Source organism: Episyrphus balteatus, chromosome 1 (assembly GCF_945859705.1).
Source record: "Episyrphus balteatus chromosome 1, idEpiBalt1.1, whole genome shotgun sequence".
In the NCBI taxonomy this organism is placed as follows: Eukaryota; Metazoa; Arthropoda; class Insecta; order Diptera; family Syrphidae; genus Episyrphus; species Episyrphus balteatus.
Window position 1 is genome coordinate 105,910,251 of NC_079134.1, and position 21,539 is coordinate 105,931,789.

The 21,539-nt window shown below is 35.0% G+C and overlaps 2 protein-coding genes across 6 annotated transcripts in view; one reads left to right on the forward strand and one right to left on the reverse strand.

Annotated features, from left to right (window-relative positions):
* The window catches only part of LOC129906451 (probable phospholipid-transporting ATPase IA), a 371,220-nt gene that overhangs the window by 304,257 nt on the left and 45,424 nt on the right, over positions 1 to 21,539 (reverse strand). The gene's annotated exons all lie outside the window — the stretch shown is intronic.
* On the forward strand, positions 10,760 to 14,841 carry LOC129906139 (phosphoribosylformylglycinamidine synthase-like; the record flags this gene model as incomplete). Its single annotated transcript, XM_055981787.1, is given in 2 exon segments — positions 10,760 to 11,082; positions 11,084 to 14,841. Coding segments are annotated over 2 exon segments (4,017 nt in total), but the record flags the coding sequence as incomplete, so codon positions are not given.

A 21,539-nucleotide genomic window follows, 5' to 3' on the forward strand; every position in this document is an offset into this window, starting at 1 on the left:
TGCAACAAGATAGGGCTGTAGCTAATGAGTCAGGTTGCATGGTTCTTACTCTCGAACCAAGTGGTTCATTAAGTCCACTCAAAAATGAATTAAGGCACATTTCGGAATACAAATTCTTTTTAGCTTGAATTACAGACGGGTTTATTTCCTGAATAAGGATATTATTGCATAAAGCAGATTGGATTTCAATTATTTCACCGTAGAAAGATTGAATCGTTTTATTATACTGTCTTATATTATGGAGGTCTCTAATAAGGGATGTTTCGGTTCGTTTGTCGGAATAGTGGAGAATAAGGTTTGTTTTTATATCATCCCAAATTAAAGGGGTCCCGTACATATTGAGTATTTCATTTGCTTGACCTTCAACCTTGTTCCGGATAGCCCTGAGAAGTATTTGGCCGTAAGACGTGTTATCAGTTCCTCTAATGTGAAGAAGAATTTCTTCCACAAGGAATTCAAATAAGAGACGAGGGTTCCCGTCAAACTTGGGAAGATCTTTAATGGCATCGGGTATCCTAAGAGAATTAAAAATTTCACTGTGATTTATAGTTTGTTCTGCAGTTTGTGTAGTGTTATCTTGTTCGGTAGTCATGTTAAATGATTCAGTACTAGAGAATGAAGAATCTATATTTTCAGGGATGGAATTAAGTCTTCTTGAAAAGCGATTTAGATTATTAGAGAGATATTTAAAGTTATAGAGGAAAAATGAGCGTCGTGGTTTTACAGGAGGTCCCTTTTCTTTAGGCATTAATTCGATTTTAAAAGAATAAATATTCTATGATTTTGTTCAAATTACATGTATGTATTCTTAAAAATAAAATTCATATATTGTTTTGAAAATATTGTTTTGAGATTTAAAATATGTAATATAATTGAGATATATTTATAATTTAATATTTAGGAAATGATTGATAAAATACAAATTGTAATAGCACTCACAAACACATGCACCCAAGAAGAATTATCCTTTGTTCCATTTTTATTGGTATTTGTGGTAGGTTCTTTCGGTGATAAAGGGTCAAAACCCAACAGCTTACGGTTCCAAATAGTTATTTTTTTTTTTATTAAAAACACACTGTTCGTAAGAGTTTGTACTTCTTTTTTTTTTTCTTTCCTTTTTATTGGAGTAGTCGATAACACAGTTTTTTTTTAATTATTTTTTTTTTGTTGATTTATTTTTTTTTTTTTTTTGCTTTATTATAGTTTTCACATCAATGTTTTATCTGTTCACCGTAGACTAACGACTGCGCCAGTTAAAGTTACCGTGGAGCGGTAGCATAAAAAAACGAACTTTCTACTTCAAAAGACAAACTTTAATTGAATTCCAAATCAATAAAATAAATACAATATTAGTACAAATTGTTAATTAGGCAAAATACATAATTCTTTAGAATTTTTGTTAACAATTCTTGGAAACGATACATCAATGCATTAACCTTTGAGGAAATGCTTACTTTGTTAAATTAATATGAATTCATTAGAAATAAAATATTTAAATACAGAATCGCTTATTTAGCAAATTATTATAAAAGTAAAATATTTGAATCAGGTCAGCAGTTACGGTGTGGGGGCAGTTTGGTTGCACACGTAACTCGCGCTGTTACCTACAATTCAGTACGACAAAAACTAAAAATCTTAATTTGGTCAACAGTTTAGTTTTATCAACCAAACAGTTGAAAAGGAGAAAAAAACAAAATAGAAAAAAATTAAAAAGTAGAAAATGCAAAATAGAAAAAATCAAAAGAAAACAAAAATAAAATAAAATTCAATAAATTCTTTTTTTTTATGCATAAAGGACCCCGCACAATTTGTATGGGAAGTGGCCCTCGGTGAAATTGTCTGAAATTTTAGTATGTTGTTCTCTTGGAGCCCTTGATCAAAAGTCGATATGGGCAGAAAGTCGAAAAATGGACAGTTTTTAAAATAACGGGTTTTTTCCGATGACCATCTCAAACCTTTTAAAAGGGATAGTAACTCTCTCATTGTGTTTTACGCTACTTTTTAGTGGAATCCATAGGTTTAAAGGGTCGCTGAAACCGAATCCGAAGACCATTTTGCGTCAGATTTTCAAGATAACCTCAAAAAATATTACAGCCTCAAAAAATTTTTTTTTTGATCTGGGAGTGCGACTATGTTTATTATATGTTTTTCGGGTCGCTAAAACCAAATTCGAAGTTTATTTTACCCTATCACTTCAGGTTTTCGAGATAACCTCAAAAAAGATGTTCGTTTCTTTTTTGATGTTATCTCAAAAACCTGACGTGATAGGGCAAAATAGACTTCGAATCTAGTTTTAGCGACCCGAAAAACATATATTTAGCAGTGTCGCACTCCCAGTTCAAACAAAAATTTTTTTTTGGGCTGTGACATTTTTTGAGGTTAACTTGAAAACCTGACGTGATGGGGAAAAATGGACTTTGGATTCGGTTTCAGCGACCCTAAAAACCTATGGATTCCACATTAGAATAGCGCAAAATACAATTTAGAGAGTTACTATCCCTTTTAAAATGTTTGAGATAGTCATCGGAAAAAACCCGTTATTTTAAAAACTGTCCATTTTTCGACTTTCTGCCCATATCGACTTTTGATCAAGGGCTCCAAGAGAACAACATACTAAAATTTCAGACAATTTCACCGAGGGCCACTTCCCATACAAAATGTGCGGGGTCCTTTAACATCTTATAACAACTTATATAAGGCCTTATTGTAACATCCTGCGCAAGTAATCCGGTTTGTGCATTAGATAAACCCTCAGCAGGAAGACCTCTGTAAGGGTATTTTAAGCTATTTGTCACAAGCTATTAGCTTGTGGATTACCTGTGAAGGAAAGTTCTATGCAATTTCGGTAAAATGCGCCAAAATGATTTGTATAAGACCTGTCCTTTTAATGGAAGCCAAAAAATAGCTTGCATTGACTCTTATGAATGCTAAATTGTAACTTGAGTACGTGGCTTTAAAATCGATGAACAGGTGGTGGGTATCGATTTGTTGTTCCAGGGTTTTTATTTTCAAGATCTGCCGTAATGTGAATATTTGATCGATGGTGGACTTTCCTGGTCTAAAGCCACACTGATAAGGACCTGTCAGGTTGTTGACGAACGGCTTCAGACGTTCACATAGTACGGCAGCGAGGATCTTATATGAGATGTTAAGGAGGCTGATTTCTCTGTAGTTGGCACAGGTTAGAGGGTCTCCTTTCTTAAGGATCAGGCATACGATTCCAATATGTGGGCACGCTTTCCTCCGACCATATTCGGCAGATGAGTTGGTGCATACTCCTAACCAGGTCATCTCCTGCTGCTTTAAATAGTTCGTCAGCTCCAGCGGTTTTTTTTACTTAAGCTTGGATATGACTGCCTTCATTTCTTCCAGGTCGGGGGGACGGAAATGTTGGCCTTCATCGTCGAAATTGAATGGTGCAATCTGTCTTTGGGCGGAGTTGGCTTCGTCATCGCCATTGTAAAGATTGCAGAAGTGATCTTTCTATATTCTCAGCATCGCTTGCGTCTCTACTACGATGTTTCCCTGTTGGTCTTTGCAGGCTTCAGTTCTTATACCCCTGAGATGTTCTTTTTTCCTGTTATAGCATCCCTCTATTTCCGAGACTTGTCGTCGTTCCAAAATATGCTCTGAATATGTCTGAGTACCTCGTATAAGGTGTTCACCAAGTAGTTCGGCCTTACTGAAACTGGTGACGCTACCGTTGATTCTAAAAATGAATTCTTCCGCTACCGTCATTTGTTGGAAGTACCTTGGAGGGGACACTCCTTCGTTGGGGGGGGACAATTAGTAGCAACAGCCTACTCCGCTTCGACCTTTCTACCATGGGAGGCCCTTCTGCAAAAACAAGTTTCGCGATCGCATAGCTCTAAGCTTCATAGTAGTAGTCACCGTAAACCCATCCGCCACGACAAGGCTTGCCCCCATGGATGGGGAGTTCGCTTCGTCGGATATATATTATTTGAGAAGATTTCTTGTACTGTAATCAGCTTCTACTTCCCACCAGTGTCGCATTTTGACTTTTTCTAGTTGTCAACATTGAATAAGAAGTGAATGGGTGTTTATCCAAATTAGTGAAGCCGCTTTTTATTAGTGTGAGTTGTACAGGTGCACATGTATTATTTAAGGGTCGGGCTGCATATATATTGTTCACTCAAGGAGCGCCAACAGAAATGTAACTGGTAGGGTTATAGAGTTCCCTTTAAGTGTTATTTTTCATCATAATTATATTCGATTTTAAAAATTGTTTTTTAATCATAACATTAGCTGAAACATTGGCGGTCAATGATTGCATCGCCTTGTCATCACAAATAAAAGTGAGTTCGCCCCTGGAAAACTAGCTCAAATTTTGACAGAGTATACACTAATTTTGACAGAATATATACTAATTTTTTTTTTATTTTGTTGGTACTTCTCTCATTTCTACCAAAAGCAAACGTCAATGTTTCATTAACTAATTTATCAACAAGTCCAGCCACGTAAAAACAGAAAATTAAGAGGTTTGTTAGAAAAAAGTAGTTTCGGTTTTTGTGTTGATTTCTCGAAAATGACAAGAAAATCCAGTGCCGATCTGCCTCTCATCGGCAACACACGTTGTGAAAGTCAAGTCTCGTTAAATTAAGTTTTTCTCGTTGTGTCTCTATTAATGTTGTCCTACCTACTCAATCAAACACAAAACAAAAATAAATAAATATTAAATTAAAACCCATCCATCCATCTAAATTAAATTACTAAAACCCTACAAAAATCGCGCCGTGCAAAAAAAAAAAAAATAAATAAATAATTAAATTAAAGTGCAAGTACCATATGTACAAGTGTATGTGTACAGCGCGATCATACCACCTCCATGCAAACAATACAAAAAAAAAATAAACCACTGCAATAAACAACAACAAACAATATTAAGCCACCACATCACTCTCCATCATCACACACAAAAAAAATAATAACAACAACAACATCCACCACTGCAATAACTGCTCATCAACAAGCAGCAAAAACAAATCATCCACCAGTGATCATGATGAGAAAAAAAATTGTGTCGCGATGTGTTAAATGGCAATGAGCACAGTGAGTAATCCTTTCTTTTTCCCTCCCCTTTCTTCTTTCACAATTAGTTTTTTTATAATAGCTGTGGTATTGTGAGTGGAAACTCTTCTTGCAGTACCAGAGTTGTTATAAATCTGACTCGGATATATTGTTGATTTTTTTTACTGAATAGCCAACAGGGGCGGATCAGCTCAAATTGTCACTTAGGCATAACACTAGTGACAATTTGTTTTTGTGAAGTTTTAATTGGGTTTTAGTAAATGAAATCATTATAGATAATTGTCCGAATAGGTTTTAGATAGTTTTGAGTTTTGAAATGGTTTACGAATTCAGGGTCGACTACGCCAACGTTCGTGGGCTAAGATCCAATTTCTGTGACGTGTATATTTACACTGTACAAAACAGGCCAGCTGTTTTGGCACTGAGTGAAACGCAAATAGGTGAAAATACAGACTGTTCTGAATTTAATCTATTTGGGTATAGCTTGGTGCCATTATTCTTTTCCCACCATGGTCTCGCCGTTTATATTAGAAACGATGTCGCATACCAACTTCAACCACAATACGGTCCATGTACAAACACATATTTTAATTTCATGTGGTTTAAATTCACGGTTAATAAGCGCATCATTCATACCTGTTTTATTTATCGGAGCCCCAATCTGGACAGTAATTCAACTTCTAACGAACTTGATGCTCTGTCCGACTCCATTCAAAGGATTGTTACCCTTTATCCTCGCACTGAAATCGTTATTACGGGCGATTTCAATGTACACAATTCTTCGTGGCTTCGCTTTTCTGGCCAGACAACACCCGAAGGAAGGTATGCCGAGATCTTTGCTGAGTTAAACCACCTAACTCAGCTTGTCGACGAGCCGACTCGAATATCGGACGTTAATGGTCGAGCTGAAAACACTCTAGACTTGTTTCTTACCTCTGACCCTGATAAATACACTGTTAGTGTATTATCGCCTCTAGGCACATCAGACCATTGTGTCATATCAGCGAATTTCTCGTGTCAAACAAACCCAGTTAAAGAAAAAGCACCAAGAAGAACCGTCTGGCAATACGAGAAAGCCAACTGGGAAGGACTCAACGAATTCTTCAAAAACTTTAACTGGTCGCTATGCTTCCTCGATAGTGACGTTGATTCCAGTGCTGATATGATAACAAATTTAATTCTCTCCGGAATGAGAAATTTTATCCCGAATAGGGTTAAAACAATCAAACCGAAAGAGAATGCATGGTTTGATTCGAGCTGTAAAGAGGTTATCAGGGTCAAAGAGGCAAGCTTTCGGTGTTATAAAGCCAATCCCACTGAGGAAAACCGAAAAAAGTTCAAACAAGCTAGAAAGGCCAGCAACGCCCATATTCGACGAACCAAATTTTTGCATGATCAAGAATTAAGGCAAAAAATACTACAATGTCCCAAAGGTAGTAAAAATTTTTGGTCATTTGTAAAAAATATTCGCAACACTACCTCGTCGTCGGTTCCAACGCTCGTCTTCAATGACACTCCATTTGTTAGCTCTGTTGACAAAGCTAACCTACTTGCGAGGCAGTTCGCTGCCAACTCAACACTGCCTGATAGTGTCATGACTCCGCCAGTACTTGAGCGCGTAAACGGATTCATGGGACAAATCTTCTTTCGCACTCGTACAGTAGCAAGAGTTCTTAAAGATCTTGATATACACAAATCCGCTGGCCCGGATAGTATCCCCCCCATCGTTCTGAAGAGGTGTTCTTCCACGCTGGCAAAACCACTGCGTAAGCTTTTCCATCTGTCCTACTCTACAGGTCTCTTTCCGAGTGGATGGAGAACAGCATTTGTCCAGCCTATCCCTAAAAAAGGCGAATCTTCCTCACCCTCAAACTACCGACCGATCGCACTTACGTCCCTTCTTTCCAAGGTCATGGAAACGTTGATTAACTTTCAACTTAAGAAATATCTTGAGGAACGGAAGCTTCTTAATGACCGGCAGTACGGCTTTCGTAGCAACAGGTCCACTGGTGATCTGATAGTTTATCTCACCGAGCAGTGGAACAAATCTTTACATCGTTTTGGAGAAAGTAAGATTGTTGCACTTGATATTTCAAAGGCATTTGATAGAGTTTGGCATCAAGCTCTTCTTTCGAAAATGCGTGCTTTTGGCGTCGATGAATCTCTTCTTCGTTGGATTAGAAATTACCTTTCGAACCGTTCAATACAAGTCGTATTGGATGGATTCAAGTCTGAAACCCACAAAATAAATGCTGGTGTGCCACAGGGCTCCGTTCTGTCTCCGACTCTCTTTCTCATTTTTATAAATGATCTCCTGTCTGAAACTTCTAATCCACTCAACTGTTTTGCAGCTGATAGTACCCTCAGTTTTTCATATTCGTTTCCTGATTCTCGCCCAAGTTCTTCGGAAGTGGATCTTGAACGGCTAAATATGATAAACTCATTAAATTCTGATCTTAATAGCATTGTCCAATGGGGAATAAGAAATCGCGTAGAATTTAATGCTTCCAAAACTCAATGCTGCTTACTATCATTAAAGCGGAACATGTCTCCCATGCCACTATCCATGAGTGGTACTTGCATCGAAGAAACCGAAAAGCTTTCCATCCTCGGTATGTGCATTACAAACCACCTCCTGTGGAATGAACACATATTTGACACCGCTAAATCCGCTGCGAAATGTTTAGGTTTCCTCCGAAGATGCAAGAAATTTTTCTCCCCGTCTGATCTAGCAATTATTTATAAGGCGTACATTCGTCCAAAGCTTGAATATAACTCCCACATCTGGGCAGGTGCTCCAATAACCTCGTTGAGTTTCTTGGATAGAATACAAAATAGAGCTATAAAAATGATAGGTGATAGATCAATAACTGATACAATTACGTCTCTCGAGCACCGTCGTAACGTCTCATGTCTCACGTTGTTCTATCGTTATTTTTATAAGCAGTGCTCCGATGAAATAGCTAGTTGCATTCCTCCCCTGAAACAATTCAACCGTAATACTCGCGCTTCAAGGAATGCTCATCAGTTTACCCTAGAGTCCAACTTCGGACGTACCGTCAAATACAGAGATTCTTTCTTCAGCCGCACTACACGAATGTGGAACGCGTTACCCGCCTCTGTTTTCCCATCCCATTTCAGAACTCAGAACTTCAAAACTAATGTTCATCGGTATCTCCTTTCAAACCCCTCCCTATTTTCCTAATGCTCGTACTGTGTTCACCATATTAAGGGTACATTAATCCCTTTAGTGCGCGCTTATTATAAAAAAAAAAAAAAAAAAAAAGATATTTTTGGATTCAGTTTTCTGTTTTTGTTTAAAATCAAATAAGAGCATCGAATTTAAAAACTAAATTAGTACTTAAATACTTACAATAAAACACGTATAGCCGTTGATTTTTAATAATATTGTTTCCAAATTAAGTCAATTTCAGACTTTTAATTTTCAGACCAGGATTTCATCGATTAGATTGAACTGAAGAAAAAGCGTTTCTCGAACTAAAAAATCATATGATAAGACACTACAGCCATTAACGAAAATACAGGGTGTCCCAAAAGTTAACATCGAAACGAAAACGGTAGATAGGGTAGTTGGTGACAGTTATCAGAAAAATAATAAAAAAAATCGCACCCATTTATTTTGTGAGTTATAGGCATTTGAAAAAAAGTCGAAAAAATGGTCACCCTGTGACGGTTTTTCATGTGCCGTGACTACAAATCTTAAGTTTTCTCATTTTTTCTTTTGTTACGGAACCCTGCTACCAAATGCATTCAAAAATTTTAACTCAGCTGCATCAGTTTTAACGCAAATATTACTTTTTTGCCCAACTTAGTACTAACAAATTTTACATGACTCTAATTCAATGAACCGTAGTGTAAAAAAAATGCACTACGATGTTTCGGCAAGTTACCTTAAAAGTTGGTGTGTTCAATTCTCTTTTCAAAATGGTATAACATTGTTGAGAATATTCCATAAATAACCGAGATAAAATTTATTTTCTTAAGAAATCCGACTATTTTATTAGGTAATTTTTCCATATTATTTAAGTATTGTACCCTTTCAGAACCTTTCAGAATACAAAAACTTAAATAATATGGAAAAATTACCTAATAAAAAAGTCGGATTTCTTAAGAAAATTATTTTTCTGATAACTGTCACCACCTACACTATCTACCGTTTTCGTTTCGACGTTTACTTTTGGGACACCCTGTATATGGGTTGAATCAATGAAACCTTTTAGGTAAAGCCTTTAAATGCGAGTTTTGCAATGAAACGTGCGTGGTTTACGTTCAAAAGCATGGTTGTCAGAGATGGATCAACAAACAGAAGGTTTTGTATAAATGTGTTATGGCTACTTAGTTGCTGATCCATATGCACCTGATTTAATAAAAAAGAAAGAAGTACCGACATATTCATGAAAACATTTACCTATTGATAACCTTGGTCCATTGCCATTAGACCATAATTTACTAGTGGTTGTAGATTACTACAGTCGGTTTTTTTTAAATAGAAATATTAAATACAATTAATACCTTGGAAACTATTAAACGATTGCCATTTTTTTTTGCTCGCTTCTGACTACCTCTTTCGATAACAGTAGACAACGTTTAAACAACAAGAGTTTAAAAACTATTGCGATGAAATTAACATCAAGATAGTAAGTTAGTACTACTCTTTACTGGCAGCAACAAAATGAAGAAGTAGAATTGCAAAATCACTCAATACTTAAGCGTTTGACAACCAGTCAAAACGCCGCAGCCGGAGGGAATTGGAATGTCGATTTGCAAAAATATCTTCTAATGTACAGATATGCACCTCATTCTACAACACTTAAAACTCTACCTGAGCTATTATTTGGCCACAATATTCATGATAAAATTCCGACAGTTAACCAAACATTATAGAAAGATGATTTACAAAGTAGTCAGTCGCAAAAGGTAGTGAACTTACAGGTCCAGAAACAGCAGTATCATCGAAATGTGACTTATCTAAAAAAAAATAATGATGACGAACCAACTTCTAAGGGGCTAGCACGTTTAACGACAAGGCAACACAAAAAATAGTAGGGCAATTCCAATATCGCGGGTGTAGCTTTTTTTTACAAATAAATATACAAATATTTCTATCTTTGCCAAGAGAAAATGTGGTTGATCTTTTTGTAGCAAAATTTTATTTCATTTAAATAGCTTCTAAATTAATTGTTAATATTTTCTAGACATAACTAAAATAAACAACATAGATCAAGTACAATTGATAAATATAGTTCCATCTATATAAAGAAAAAAATTAATAAAATAACTCAAGAGAGAAAATACTGACCACTCTGACTGAGCACATGGGACTCAAATTCGCTGACGTGCTTAGTGCCAAATTATAAAGCTTTGTTTTTCTCTATGAAGCCCTAAGAAAATAACAAGTGTTTGTTGATAATGATAACCCCCAACGAAGTGACCCCTATTTGAGAATATTATAATAATTTTTTTGTTTTAAATAAAAACAATTTTGATCGCGCATCATAGCGACCAGTCGAGCTATCTTGGAAAAATACTTTTTTGTTTTTGCTAAAACCAAGAATCCAACTGGTGTAGAAGTTGATTTCGTCAGCCAGTTTGCAATAATTATTCTAGAAAGACGGTTGTTAAAAATTATATTAATCAAAGCTTTAATTAAAAAAATAAAATAAGAAAATATTCCTTTGAAAGATGACTATTCGATGCGCAACATGTAACTCGAGTTCTTAAGCAGTTACAAACCCCTGAGAACAAAGTATGTTCTTTAAAGCTAGAAAAATGCTTCCACGTAGAGACAACCAATTTTGTATGTGATGAAAAAACTGAAAGTATTTTGCGATGGCTGCTCAAGCATCCACAAAAAGAAGACAATTTAAAAAATGAATCATCTCTGAGCGAAACCAATGAAAAAACAATTATTATCGAAATCGGTCCACGTTTTAATTTTTCAACGGCCTTTTCTACCAATTGTGTTAATATATGTCATAATGTTGGTCTTAATCATATCAATCGAATTGAAATGTCAATATTTAATTGAATTCATTGGAAAACCAACGAACTTGGAAGAAATAATAGAAGTTTTATCGGATCGCATGACCGAATGTCAATACACACCAGAAAATCTACCCGTAGAAAGTTTTAATGAGCAACTTCCTAAACAACAACGTGATTGGCATATAGTTCCGATTTTAACTGAAGGAAGATCAGCGTTGGAAAAAGTCAATGAAGAATTAGGACTTGCATTTGGAGAATGGGATTTAAATTATTATACAAATATGTTCCAAAACACTCTTAATAGAAATCCAACTACTGTGGAACTCTTTGACTGCGCCCAAAGTAATAGTGAACATTCTCGTCATTGGTTTTTCCGCGGGCAGATGTTTGTCGATGGAATAGAGGAGGAGAAATCATTGTTTAAAATGATTATGGATACTCAGTTACACACCAATGCTAACAATACCATCAAATTCGGGGACAACAGTAGTGCAATCAAGGGTTTTGAGCATCTTGCGTTGCAACCAGAAAACTGTTCTGGACCAGGAAAGGTTACTCTACAAAAGGTTGAGTCCGATTTGATATTTACTGCCGAAACTCATAACATGCCAACAGCGGTTGCTCCATTTAGTGGAGCTACAACTGGCACTGGAGGACGAATTAGAGATGTACAGGGAGTCGGTCGAGGTGGTCTTACTATTGCGGGTACAGCTGGTTATTGCGTTGGTAGTTTAAACATTCCAGGTTACACATTACCATTTGAATGTGGAAGTTCAAAATATCCACCATCGTTTGCCAAGCCTCTTAAAATTCTCATCGACGCTAGTAATGGCGCTTCGGATTATGGAAACAAATTTGGAGAACCTGTTATATCGGGATTTGTAATTTCTTATGGACTCGAAGACCCACAACAAGAACGAAATGAGTATGTTAAACCCATTATGTTCAGTGCTGGGTTGGGTACAATGAGTTCCAGCATGAGGAAAAAGACTGATCCCGAAAAAGGCATGCTCTTAGCTAAAATTGGCGGACCAGTCTATCGTATCGGTGTTGGTGGAGGAGCTGCAAGTTCCGTGGAAGTTCAAGGTGACAACAGTTCCAATTTAGATTTCAATGCTGTTCAACGAGGTGATGCTGAAATGGAAAACAAATTGAATCGCGTTGTCAGGGCATGTGTAGAAATGGGAGATAACAACCCTATTCTAGCAATTCATGATCAGGGTGCTGGAGGCAATGGCAACGTTCTCAAGGAACTAGTCGAATCAGGATTTGCTGGAGCTGTTATATTTTCCAAAGAATTCCAACTAGGTGATCCAACAATCACTGCACTAGAACTCTGGGGCGCTGAATACCAAGAAAACAATGCCATTCTCTGTGCACCAGAGAGCCGGCAAATACTTCAGGATATATGTGATCGAGAGCGTTGTCCAATCAGTTTTGTTGGATTTGTTACAGGAAATGGATATGTCACTCTTTTAGAGACCGAAGCAGATTTCGAAAAATACGAAAACCGTGAAGAAATTGAAAACTACGGTCCAGTTCCGTTTGATTTGCATTTGAAACATGTTTTAGGCGATATGCCAAAACGTAGATATGATTTGGAACGTACCAAACAGAATCTCAATCCTTTGAAGCTCGATGAAAACATTGGTTTTTCAAGTACCTTAAACCGAGTCCTTAGCATTTTATCTGTTGGAAGTAAGCGTTTTCTCACCAACAAAGTTGATCGCTGTGTAACTGGTCTCATAGCACAACAGCAATGTGTTGGACCATTGCATACACCACTTGCTGATTTCGCTTTAACTGCAGTCTCTCATTTTGGACACGAAGGTATTGCAACTTCCATAGGAACTCAGCCTATTAAGGGACTTATCAGTGCAGCTGCAATGGCACGTATGTCTGTTGCTGAAGCTATATCGAATTTAGTATTTGTTGGAATAAGTGAGTTGGCGGATGTAAAATGCTCAGGAAACTGGATGTGGGCAGCAAAGCTTCCCGGCGAGGGGGCGAAATTATTTGATGCTTGTAGGGAAATGTGTGAAATTATGAAGGAGCTGAATATCGCTGTAGATGGTGGAAAAGATTCCCTATCCATGGCAGCACGTGTTGATTCAAAAACAGTTAAATCACCTGGCACCCTGGTAATCTCAACCTACGCTCCATGTCCTGATGTCAGAGTAAAAATAACTCCAGATTTGAAAGCACCATCCCAAGGAAATATTGGTCATTTGGTTTGGGTGAATATCGAAAGACTTTTTAGATTGGGTGGATCAGCTCTGGCTCAAGCATATTGCCAGCAGGGAATGTATAGTCCAAATGTAGAAAAAACTACAGTTCTAAAAAAAGCATTCAATATAACTCAAAAACTCCTAAAAGAGAAGAAACTACTTGCAGGTCATGACATTAGCGATGGAGGCTTGATTGTTACTCTTGTTGAAATGGCATTTGCTGGAATCTCAGGTATTGAAATCGATATGACTGGAGCTCTCGAAAAACTTGATAAAGATTCAGTTAAACTTGAAGAAGTTCCCAAAGACAAAATCGAATTTGGAGTTATGTTTGCAGAAGAGGCTGGATGGGTTCTTGAAGTGGAAGGTCAATACCTTCAAGAAGTAATGGACGAATTCAAAAGCGAAAATGTTCCGGTTTATTGCATTGGGAAATCAACTGGTTTTGGACTTGATTCAAGCATTATTGTTAAAAGTCGTAGTAATGTTATATTGGGTAGTGATGTCAGAACATTGTTCAAAAAATGGGAGAACACTAGTTTCGAATTGGAAAAACTCCAAGCAAATGCTGAATGTGCTGTTGATGAATTCAATAGCTTAAATTATAGAACTGCTCCCAAATATAACTGCACTGCCAATTTGGATCCCGAAGTTAAGCTAAGTCGACTAGGGAAGAGTGTTAAGGTAGCAGTTCTAAGGGAAGAAGGAGTTAATAGTGACCGTGAAATGATATCGTGCTTGCTAAAAGCAAAGTTCGAAGTTCATGATTTAACCATGTCAGATTTGTTGATGAAGAAAACTACTCTCGAACAGTATAGAGGAATCGTATTCCCAGGAGGTTTCAGCTATGCTGATACATTAGGTTCAGGTAAAGGATGGGCGGCTAATATAATGTTTAATGAGCATCTAGCTCCCCAGTTTGATGTATTTAGAAAGCGCCCCGACTCGTTTTCATTAGGTATTTGCAATGGCTGTCAACTAATGTCCCTCATCGGATGGGTGGGCTCAGTTGAAAATGATCAAGCAGCAAAAGGTGCTGTTGATATTCCTGATGTTGCACTTCTACATAATAAATCCGAGAGATTCGAATGCCGTTGGTCTACACTTCGTATCGAAGAAAGTAACTCAATGATGTTGAAAAACTTGGAAGGTTCAGTTCTGGGATGTTGGGTTGCTCATGGTGAAGGAAGATTTTCATTCCGAACGGATGATGTTTTGAAAAAATTAAAAACAAACAAATGCATTACTATGCGTTATGCTGATGACAATGGAGCTCCCACTCAGTCATATCCAATGAATCCAAATGGCAGTATTGATGCAGTGGCAGGTATTTGTTCAGAAGACGGTAGGCATTTAGCTTTGATGCCACATCCAGAGAGATGTAGTCAAATGTACCAGTGGCCTTATACACCAGCAGGTTGTGAATTTGAGCAAAGTCCATGGCAAGTGATGTTTAACAATGCATTTGTGTGGTGTACAACGAAGAATGAATGAAGTGAATGTCTTTAAGATCCAATTAGTAGTTTTGTACAAACAAAAAAGTACCTTTTTTCAATTAACAATAAAAATTGTGTAATAAAATTTAACCCTAGAAAGCTAACCTTCGTCGATTTGACGAATACCAATTTTATTTTTTCTGTTTTCTCGGAAAAAAGAGCTTCCGACTGCATTCTCAATTCGTATAACCCGTGTGTAAAAAATCAATTTTTTGCTTCTTCGGTTAAAAAAATAACTACCTAACAACGCTGACGAATGGTTAGCTTAAACGTACTACAAAATAAGGTAAGCTTTTAAGGGTTAATTAAACTATAACTTGAAAGGGTACAATTAAACCTGTTAAATAAAATTTAAATTAAATAAGTAAATCGTCACTAGGAAGGTATATGACTTCGAGGTATTTTTTAGTGCTGATTCCAAAAAATCTAAAATCAAGGCAATCTGACGTCTCTGAAAAAAAGTAATACCTGTTTTTCATCTGTCAACTCATTATTATAACAGTTGCAAACTTACTACCGAAAAACCTTTAAAAGTTATGGTAGAGGAGCCAAATTTTGCATGAAGGTTTTCATATCCATTATCATGAAGAATCAGAAAAATGCAATGAAAAAAAAAATATACATATCCATGAAAAAATGTATTTTTTGTAAAAGGGGAAATTTTAGGATAAGCACTAAAAAACATCCTTGTACAATCTTGGAATAAGCGCTAATAGGCTAATTTTTTGGTTTCTATCTTTGCTTGGATATTTTATACCTTATGTCAAAAATCTAAAAAAATCTCATGTCCTCATTTCCTAATTTTCCTGGTTTGAAAATTAGGTGCAGATTTAAAAAAACTTGAAAAACAACACTTCAGATTTTTGTGTCAGTTCAACATGAATGAGGTGCATTACTTTTTAGGAAAGGTCAGATTGGCTTGTTTGTGAGTTTTTTTTTTAAATAAGTGTTAAAAAATACATTTAAATCATGTGGCTTATGTTGGTTTACATTTAAAAATTTTAAGTATTCTTATTATTTTTTTTAAATCTGCACCTAACTTAGTTTAACCTGGAAAACTAGGACTTGCAGACATGAGATTTTTGACATAAGTTATAAAATATTCAAGCAAAGATAGAAACCAAAAAATTTGCCTATTAGCACTTATTCCAAGATTGTATGTTTTTTAGTGCATATCCTAAAATTTCCCCCGTTCTCAAAAACTAGATTTTTTCATGGGTATATATGTTTTTTTCATTGCATTGTTTTGATTCTTCGTGATAATGGATATTAAAACTAGTGATGGGAACTATCGATAGTAGTAACTGAATGATTTGAACTATCAAATAGTTCATTCATTCATTCATATTCATTCGAATAAAAACTATCGAATAAAACTATCGAATAAAAACTATCGAACAAACTATCGAATAAAAAATAGTACTGATGTATTGAAAAACTATTTGTTGGATTATTTTAATAGACTCTATGATAACTCGTATGTGCCACTCAATTTCACTAAAGCAGTAATTTTCGCAATTTTTAAAAAAGGAGATTCAACCATGCCTGAAAATTCTCAACTCGATGCGAAAAATCTTGGCTTCAATTCTTTACGAAAGACTTTCAAGGTGGGTTGAGGTCAACCATCTACTGAACATGTTCCAAGCTGGTTTTAGACCGGGTTTTTCGACTATGGACCATATATTTGCTCTCACCAGTATAGCTAGGAGATCTATAGAGAAGGGCAACAAATTATAAGCATGCTTCGTTGACTTCAAAGCGGCGTTTGACAGGGTAAATAGGCAGGCTCTGATTTACAAGCTTTCATCTTTAGGAGTTTCCCGAAAGTTTTTGATGATGTATTTAAACTTTCTGATGTCTACTACTGCTACGGTTTGGGATGGTGCTGAATATTCGGACTGGTTCGAAACCACGACGGGAGTTCCTCAAGGCTGTATTTTAAGCCCAATTCTCTTCGCCTTGTTTATTGACAATGTATGTGATGCGCTTCCAGGAGGAATATTGTTTGCTGACGTTCAAGTTAAAGTCCTACTATATGCCGACGATTTAGTTCTGTTGGCTGAAAACCCTTTCAGCCTCCAGTTGCAAATCAATAGACTTAAAAGCTTCTGCGAGATGTGGGGTCTTCAGGTTAACACTACAAAAACGAAGGTAATGGTTTTTGAAGCTCGCCAAAGAAGGAGATTGCCTGAAGAACAATGGTCTCTCAACAATATACCAATTGACATTGTACAGGAATTTAAGTATCTTGGAGTCTTACTTACAAGTAATTTGAAGTTTTTGAAACATGTTAAGGAAAAAAGCACTGAGGCTAAACTAGCTTTAAACTTGATGTGGCCCAAGTTTTTTGCAAACCAACAAGTTGATATTAAGTCTAAATACCGTGTGTTTCATGCTACAGTCAACACCTGTATGTGCTACGGTGCTCAAGTTTTTGGTTACTTGCCTCTCGAAGAATTCGAAGCCGTTCAAAGGCATTTTTTCAAACGACTGTTTAGATTGCCTTCGTCAACTCCGAGTTATGCAATCTATGTAGAGTCTGGTATAACGCCAATTTATACTCAAAATCTTAAAACTAACGCTGATTACATAGTAAGAGTTATGAAAAGAGAAGAGAGAAGTCTGCACAAAACCATCATGTTGCGTCTATAACTTACCAATACAACACCTTTTAAAGAATGGAAACAGCTTGCCCTATCTCACGATGTGAACTTTTTACCGACGGAGTCAAATGTGGACCAATGGCCAGCTTTGTTTGAAAGTATTATTTCTAAGATAGATGAAAAAGCCTACATCCAGCACAAAGCCAAAGCATCATCAACTACATCCAGAAACGTATACAGAACTCTCAACCACCACTTGCAATCGGAAAACAACTATTTCACCAACGAACTATCGGCTGAAGCTATAAGCTACATTTTTAGAGCACGGGTTGAAATGCTTAGCCTCAACTGTATGCCTCATCGCCCTGATCTCTCACAAATTTGTGGTTTGTGTAACAGAAGATAAGCTGAAGACACTCTCCACTTTATTGCGGTTTGTCCAATACTTCAAGAGATAAGAAGATTACATTTAAATGAGAGCTTTATTTCCCAAATTCGTTTGCGCGAAATACTTAATGGTGCCCAAGGGTGGTCTAACCTATACAAATATTGTAAACATGCGCTGACTTTTCGGAATAGTTACTTATGAGAAATTCTAAAGTTATCCCAGCTATTGCAGTTTAAATTATTTTATTTTTATTTTGTGTTTCAAATCACTGCAAAATTAATAGAGTCAAATCCTGTAAAACTCATACCATTATTGTGTTATTATTATGAACTCGTACATATATAATTTATTTTTGTGTTTCAAATCACTTGAAAATTGATAACATGTTTAAAGTTTTTATAAATTGTGAAAAAAATGTATTTTGTGTTTCAAATCACTTCAAAATTGTTACTTATATTTTCAACTAATTGTTAAATTTTTCCTTATTTAATAAGTTTTTATTATTTTATTGAATTTTGTTCATTAGCCAATTTTTATAAATTATTTCAATATTTTCAATATATTTCTTTCTTTCTTTATTATGAAATGTCATATCAGGCAGACGGCAGAATTGCCACGTCTTTATTCTTAGGAATAAATATTGTAAACCTTGTTTTATGAAATAAAGAATTTTATCTATCTATCTATCTATCTATCTATCTATCGAATAAACTATCGAATAAAAACTATCGTATGAAAAAACTATTCAAATGAAAAAACTATCGTTTAAGAAAACTATTTGAATGAAAAAACTATCGTTTAAGAACACTATTCAAATGAAAAAACTATCGTTTAAAAAAACTATTCAAATGAAAAAACTATCGTTTAAGAAAACTATTCAAATGAAAAAACTGTCGTTTAAGAAAACTATTCAAATGAAAAAACTATCGAATAAGAATAATGTTCAAAAGAAAATACTATCAAATAAAAAAAAACTATTTTAATGACAAAACCATCGTATAAAAAAAAACTATTCGAATGAAAATAGCAACTAAACTATCGAATGAAAAAACTATTCGAATGAAAATAGTAACTAAACTATCGAATGAAAAAACTATTCGAATGAAAATAGTTACTAAATTATCGAATGAAAAAACTATTCGAATGAAAATAGTAACTAAATGAATGAATTAAAACTATCGAATGAATCAATAGTTGTAAAATATCGATAGTTTTTATTCGATAGTTCCCATCTCTATTAGAACTGTAAAAAAATCTGAAATTGACCTGAAAATGGCTGAGTAAAAAATCGTTGAAATCCGAAGACATTGAGAAACGGTTTTTTTATGATAACTTGAAATTTTGAGGGTCTACGAGAAATTTGGAAAAAACCAACCATTGAAAAAAATCTAGCTTCGTCAAATTTTTACCCATTTTCGATTTTTTTACAGTTTTTGATAGGAGATAAATATACCTTTTGAAGAATGTATAAAACATGTAACTCGTTTAAACCACCTAGAATTTATAAGCTGTCAAAGTTCAAAAATTTCATTTTTTTCATCATTTACCCAACTTCGACATCCAATTAAAGTATATATTTTCTCAACAACATGCTGTTTTAAAAATACAGGGTGATTCAGGAGTAATGTGCCAAAAAGCTAGAGCGTGTAGGTTAGGTCGAGGCAAGAAAAAAATCGTATGGGAGGGGGGGTCTATTCCCCCCCGTTTAGCGGGGAGGGGCAATTTAAGAAAAAATTGACTTATTTTGGAAAAAAAATTATTAAAAATCAACGGTTATACTTACAATAACGTGTTACACCTTTTTGTAAAGCCAAAACCCTAGTCTTTTACAAACATTTTAAACAAAGCCATTTTATGGCACAGTTTTTGAAAAATTAATTTTTAAAATCAAAATTTTGAAAAAAAAAATTGAAAAAAAAATTTCAAAGTAATTTTTTTCAAAATTTCATGTAATTAAGTATTAATTTAGTTTTTAAAATTCGATGCTTTTCTTCATTTTTAAACAAAAACAGAAAACCAGATTGAAAAATATCTTGTGATTTTCGAGAAATTAACAAAAAACCAAAACTACTTTTTTCTAAAAAAACCTCTTTATTTTTGTTTTTACATGGCTGGACTTATTGATAAATTAATTTATAAAACATTAACCATTCGTCAACTATTTTTTAAACATTCAGACTTAAGTAAGGATACATTAAAGTGATACCGTATTGGATTAACCCTGAATTGATCAACTTTTTTCATTGATAACACCTGAAAACTTACCTGAGCATTTTTCTTACTATGGCTGGGGTGCTCGCTGCCCATGGATTCTAGCTGTAAGCGTCTTAAGGCAGTATAATTGTTTTATTTTAATGAAAAACAATGAAATAGTACTTGCCCAAGCAGTTCAAAATAAAAAAAAGGACTTTTTAAATCATATTCTTTGATTTTTAAAGGTTTCAAGAGAATCATTTTTTCCTAGATAACATTTGAGTTCTTTTCCTTCCTATTTGCCATTTCTTGTCCTCGATTAATCTTTTGGATGTACATTATTATTTGTTATTCAATTTCTATGAAGAAATTGCTATTTTATTGCCTGACAGCCCTTAAAGCTAGAATCCATGGGCGGCGAGCACCCTAGCCATAGTAAGAAAAATGCTCAGGTAAGTTTTCAGGTGTTATCAATGAAAAAAGTTGATCAATTAGGGGTTAATCCAATACTGTATCACTTTATTGTCTCCTTATTTCAGTGAAAACTTACCTGAGAATTTTTATTACTATGTCTGCGGTGCTCGCCGCCCATGGATTCTAGCTGTAAAGGCCTTGAGGCAATAAAATCGCAAAATTTTATTCAATAAAAAAACAACAAACAGAAATGTGTATCTCAAAGGTATACCAATAGCAAGAAAATACAAAAAATAAGGAAGAGAATTGAAATAGTATCTAGTACAAAATTTTTCTCTTGAAACCTTAAAAAATCAGAAAATATGATTTAAAAAATACTTTTGATACTATCAACTGCATAATTAATATCTTTTTAATCCTTTTGCATTAAAAAATGCAATTTTATTGCCTTAAGGCCCTTACAGCTGGGGCGTAGGGCGCCCCAGAAACAATAAGAAAAATTCACAGGTCAGTTTTGAGGTGTTATTAATGAAAAAAAACTTATTAGTTCTGTGTAAATACAACTCTGCGTCACTTAATTGTGTCCTTATTAAAGTCTTAATGTTAAAAAAATAATAGTCGAAAGGTTAATGTTTCATAAATTAACTTACCAACAAGTGCAGCCAGGTAAAAACAAAAAATAATGCGGTTTCTTAGAAAAAAGTAGTTTTGTTTTTTTATTAATTTCTCGGAAACGACAAGACATTTTCGGATACGGTTTTCTGTTTTTTTTTTTAACAAATAAGAGTTTGTATTTTGAAAACTAAAATAGTACTTAATTACATAAAATTTTGAAAAAAATTGATACAAACATTTTTTTTTTGAATTTTTTTTTCGAAATTCTGATTTTGAAACCTAATTTTTGAAAAACTGTATCATAAATTAGCATTATTTAAAAACAAGATAAAAGACGAGGGTTTTGGCTTTACAAAAAGGTATAGCACGTCATTGTAGGTGTAAACGTTGATTTTTAATAAACGGGAGGGGGAATAGACCCCCTTTTTATACAATTTTTTTCTTGTCTCGACCCATCCTACACGCTCCAGCTTTTTGGCACATTACTCCTGAAGCACCTTGTATATTGCACTAAAATTATGTTCTCTTTAGCAAAACCCTATAAACA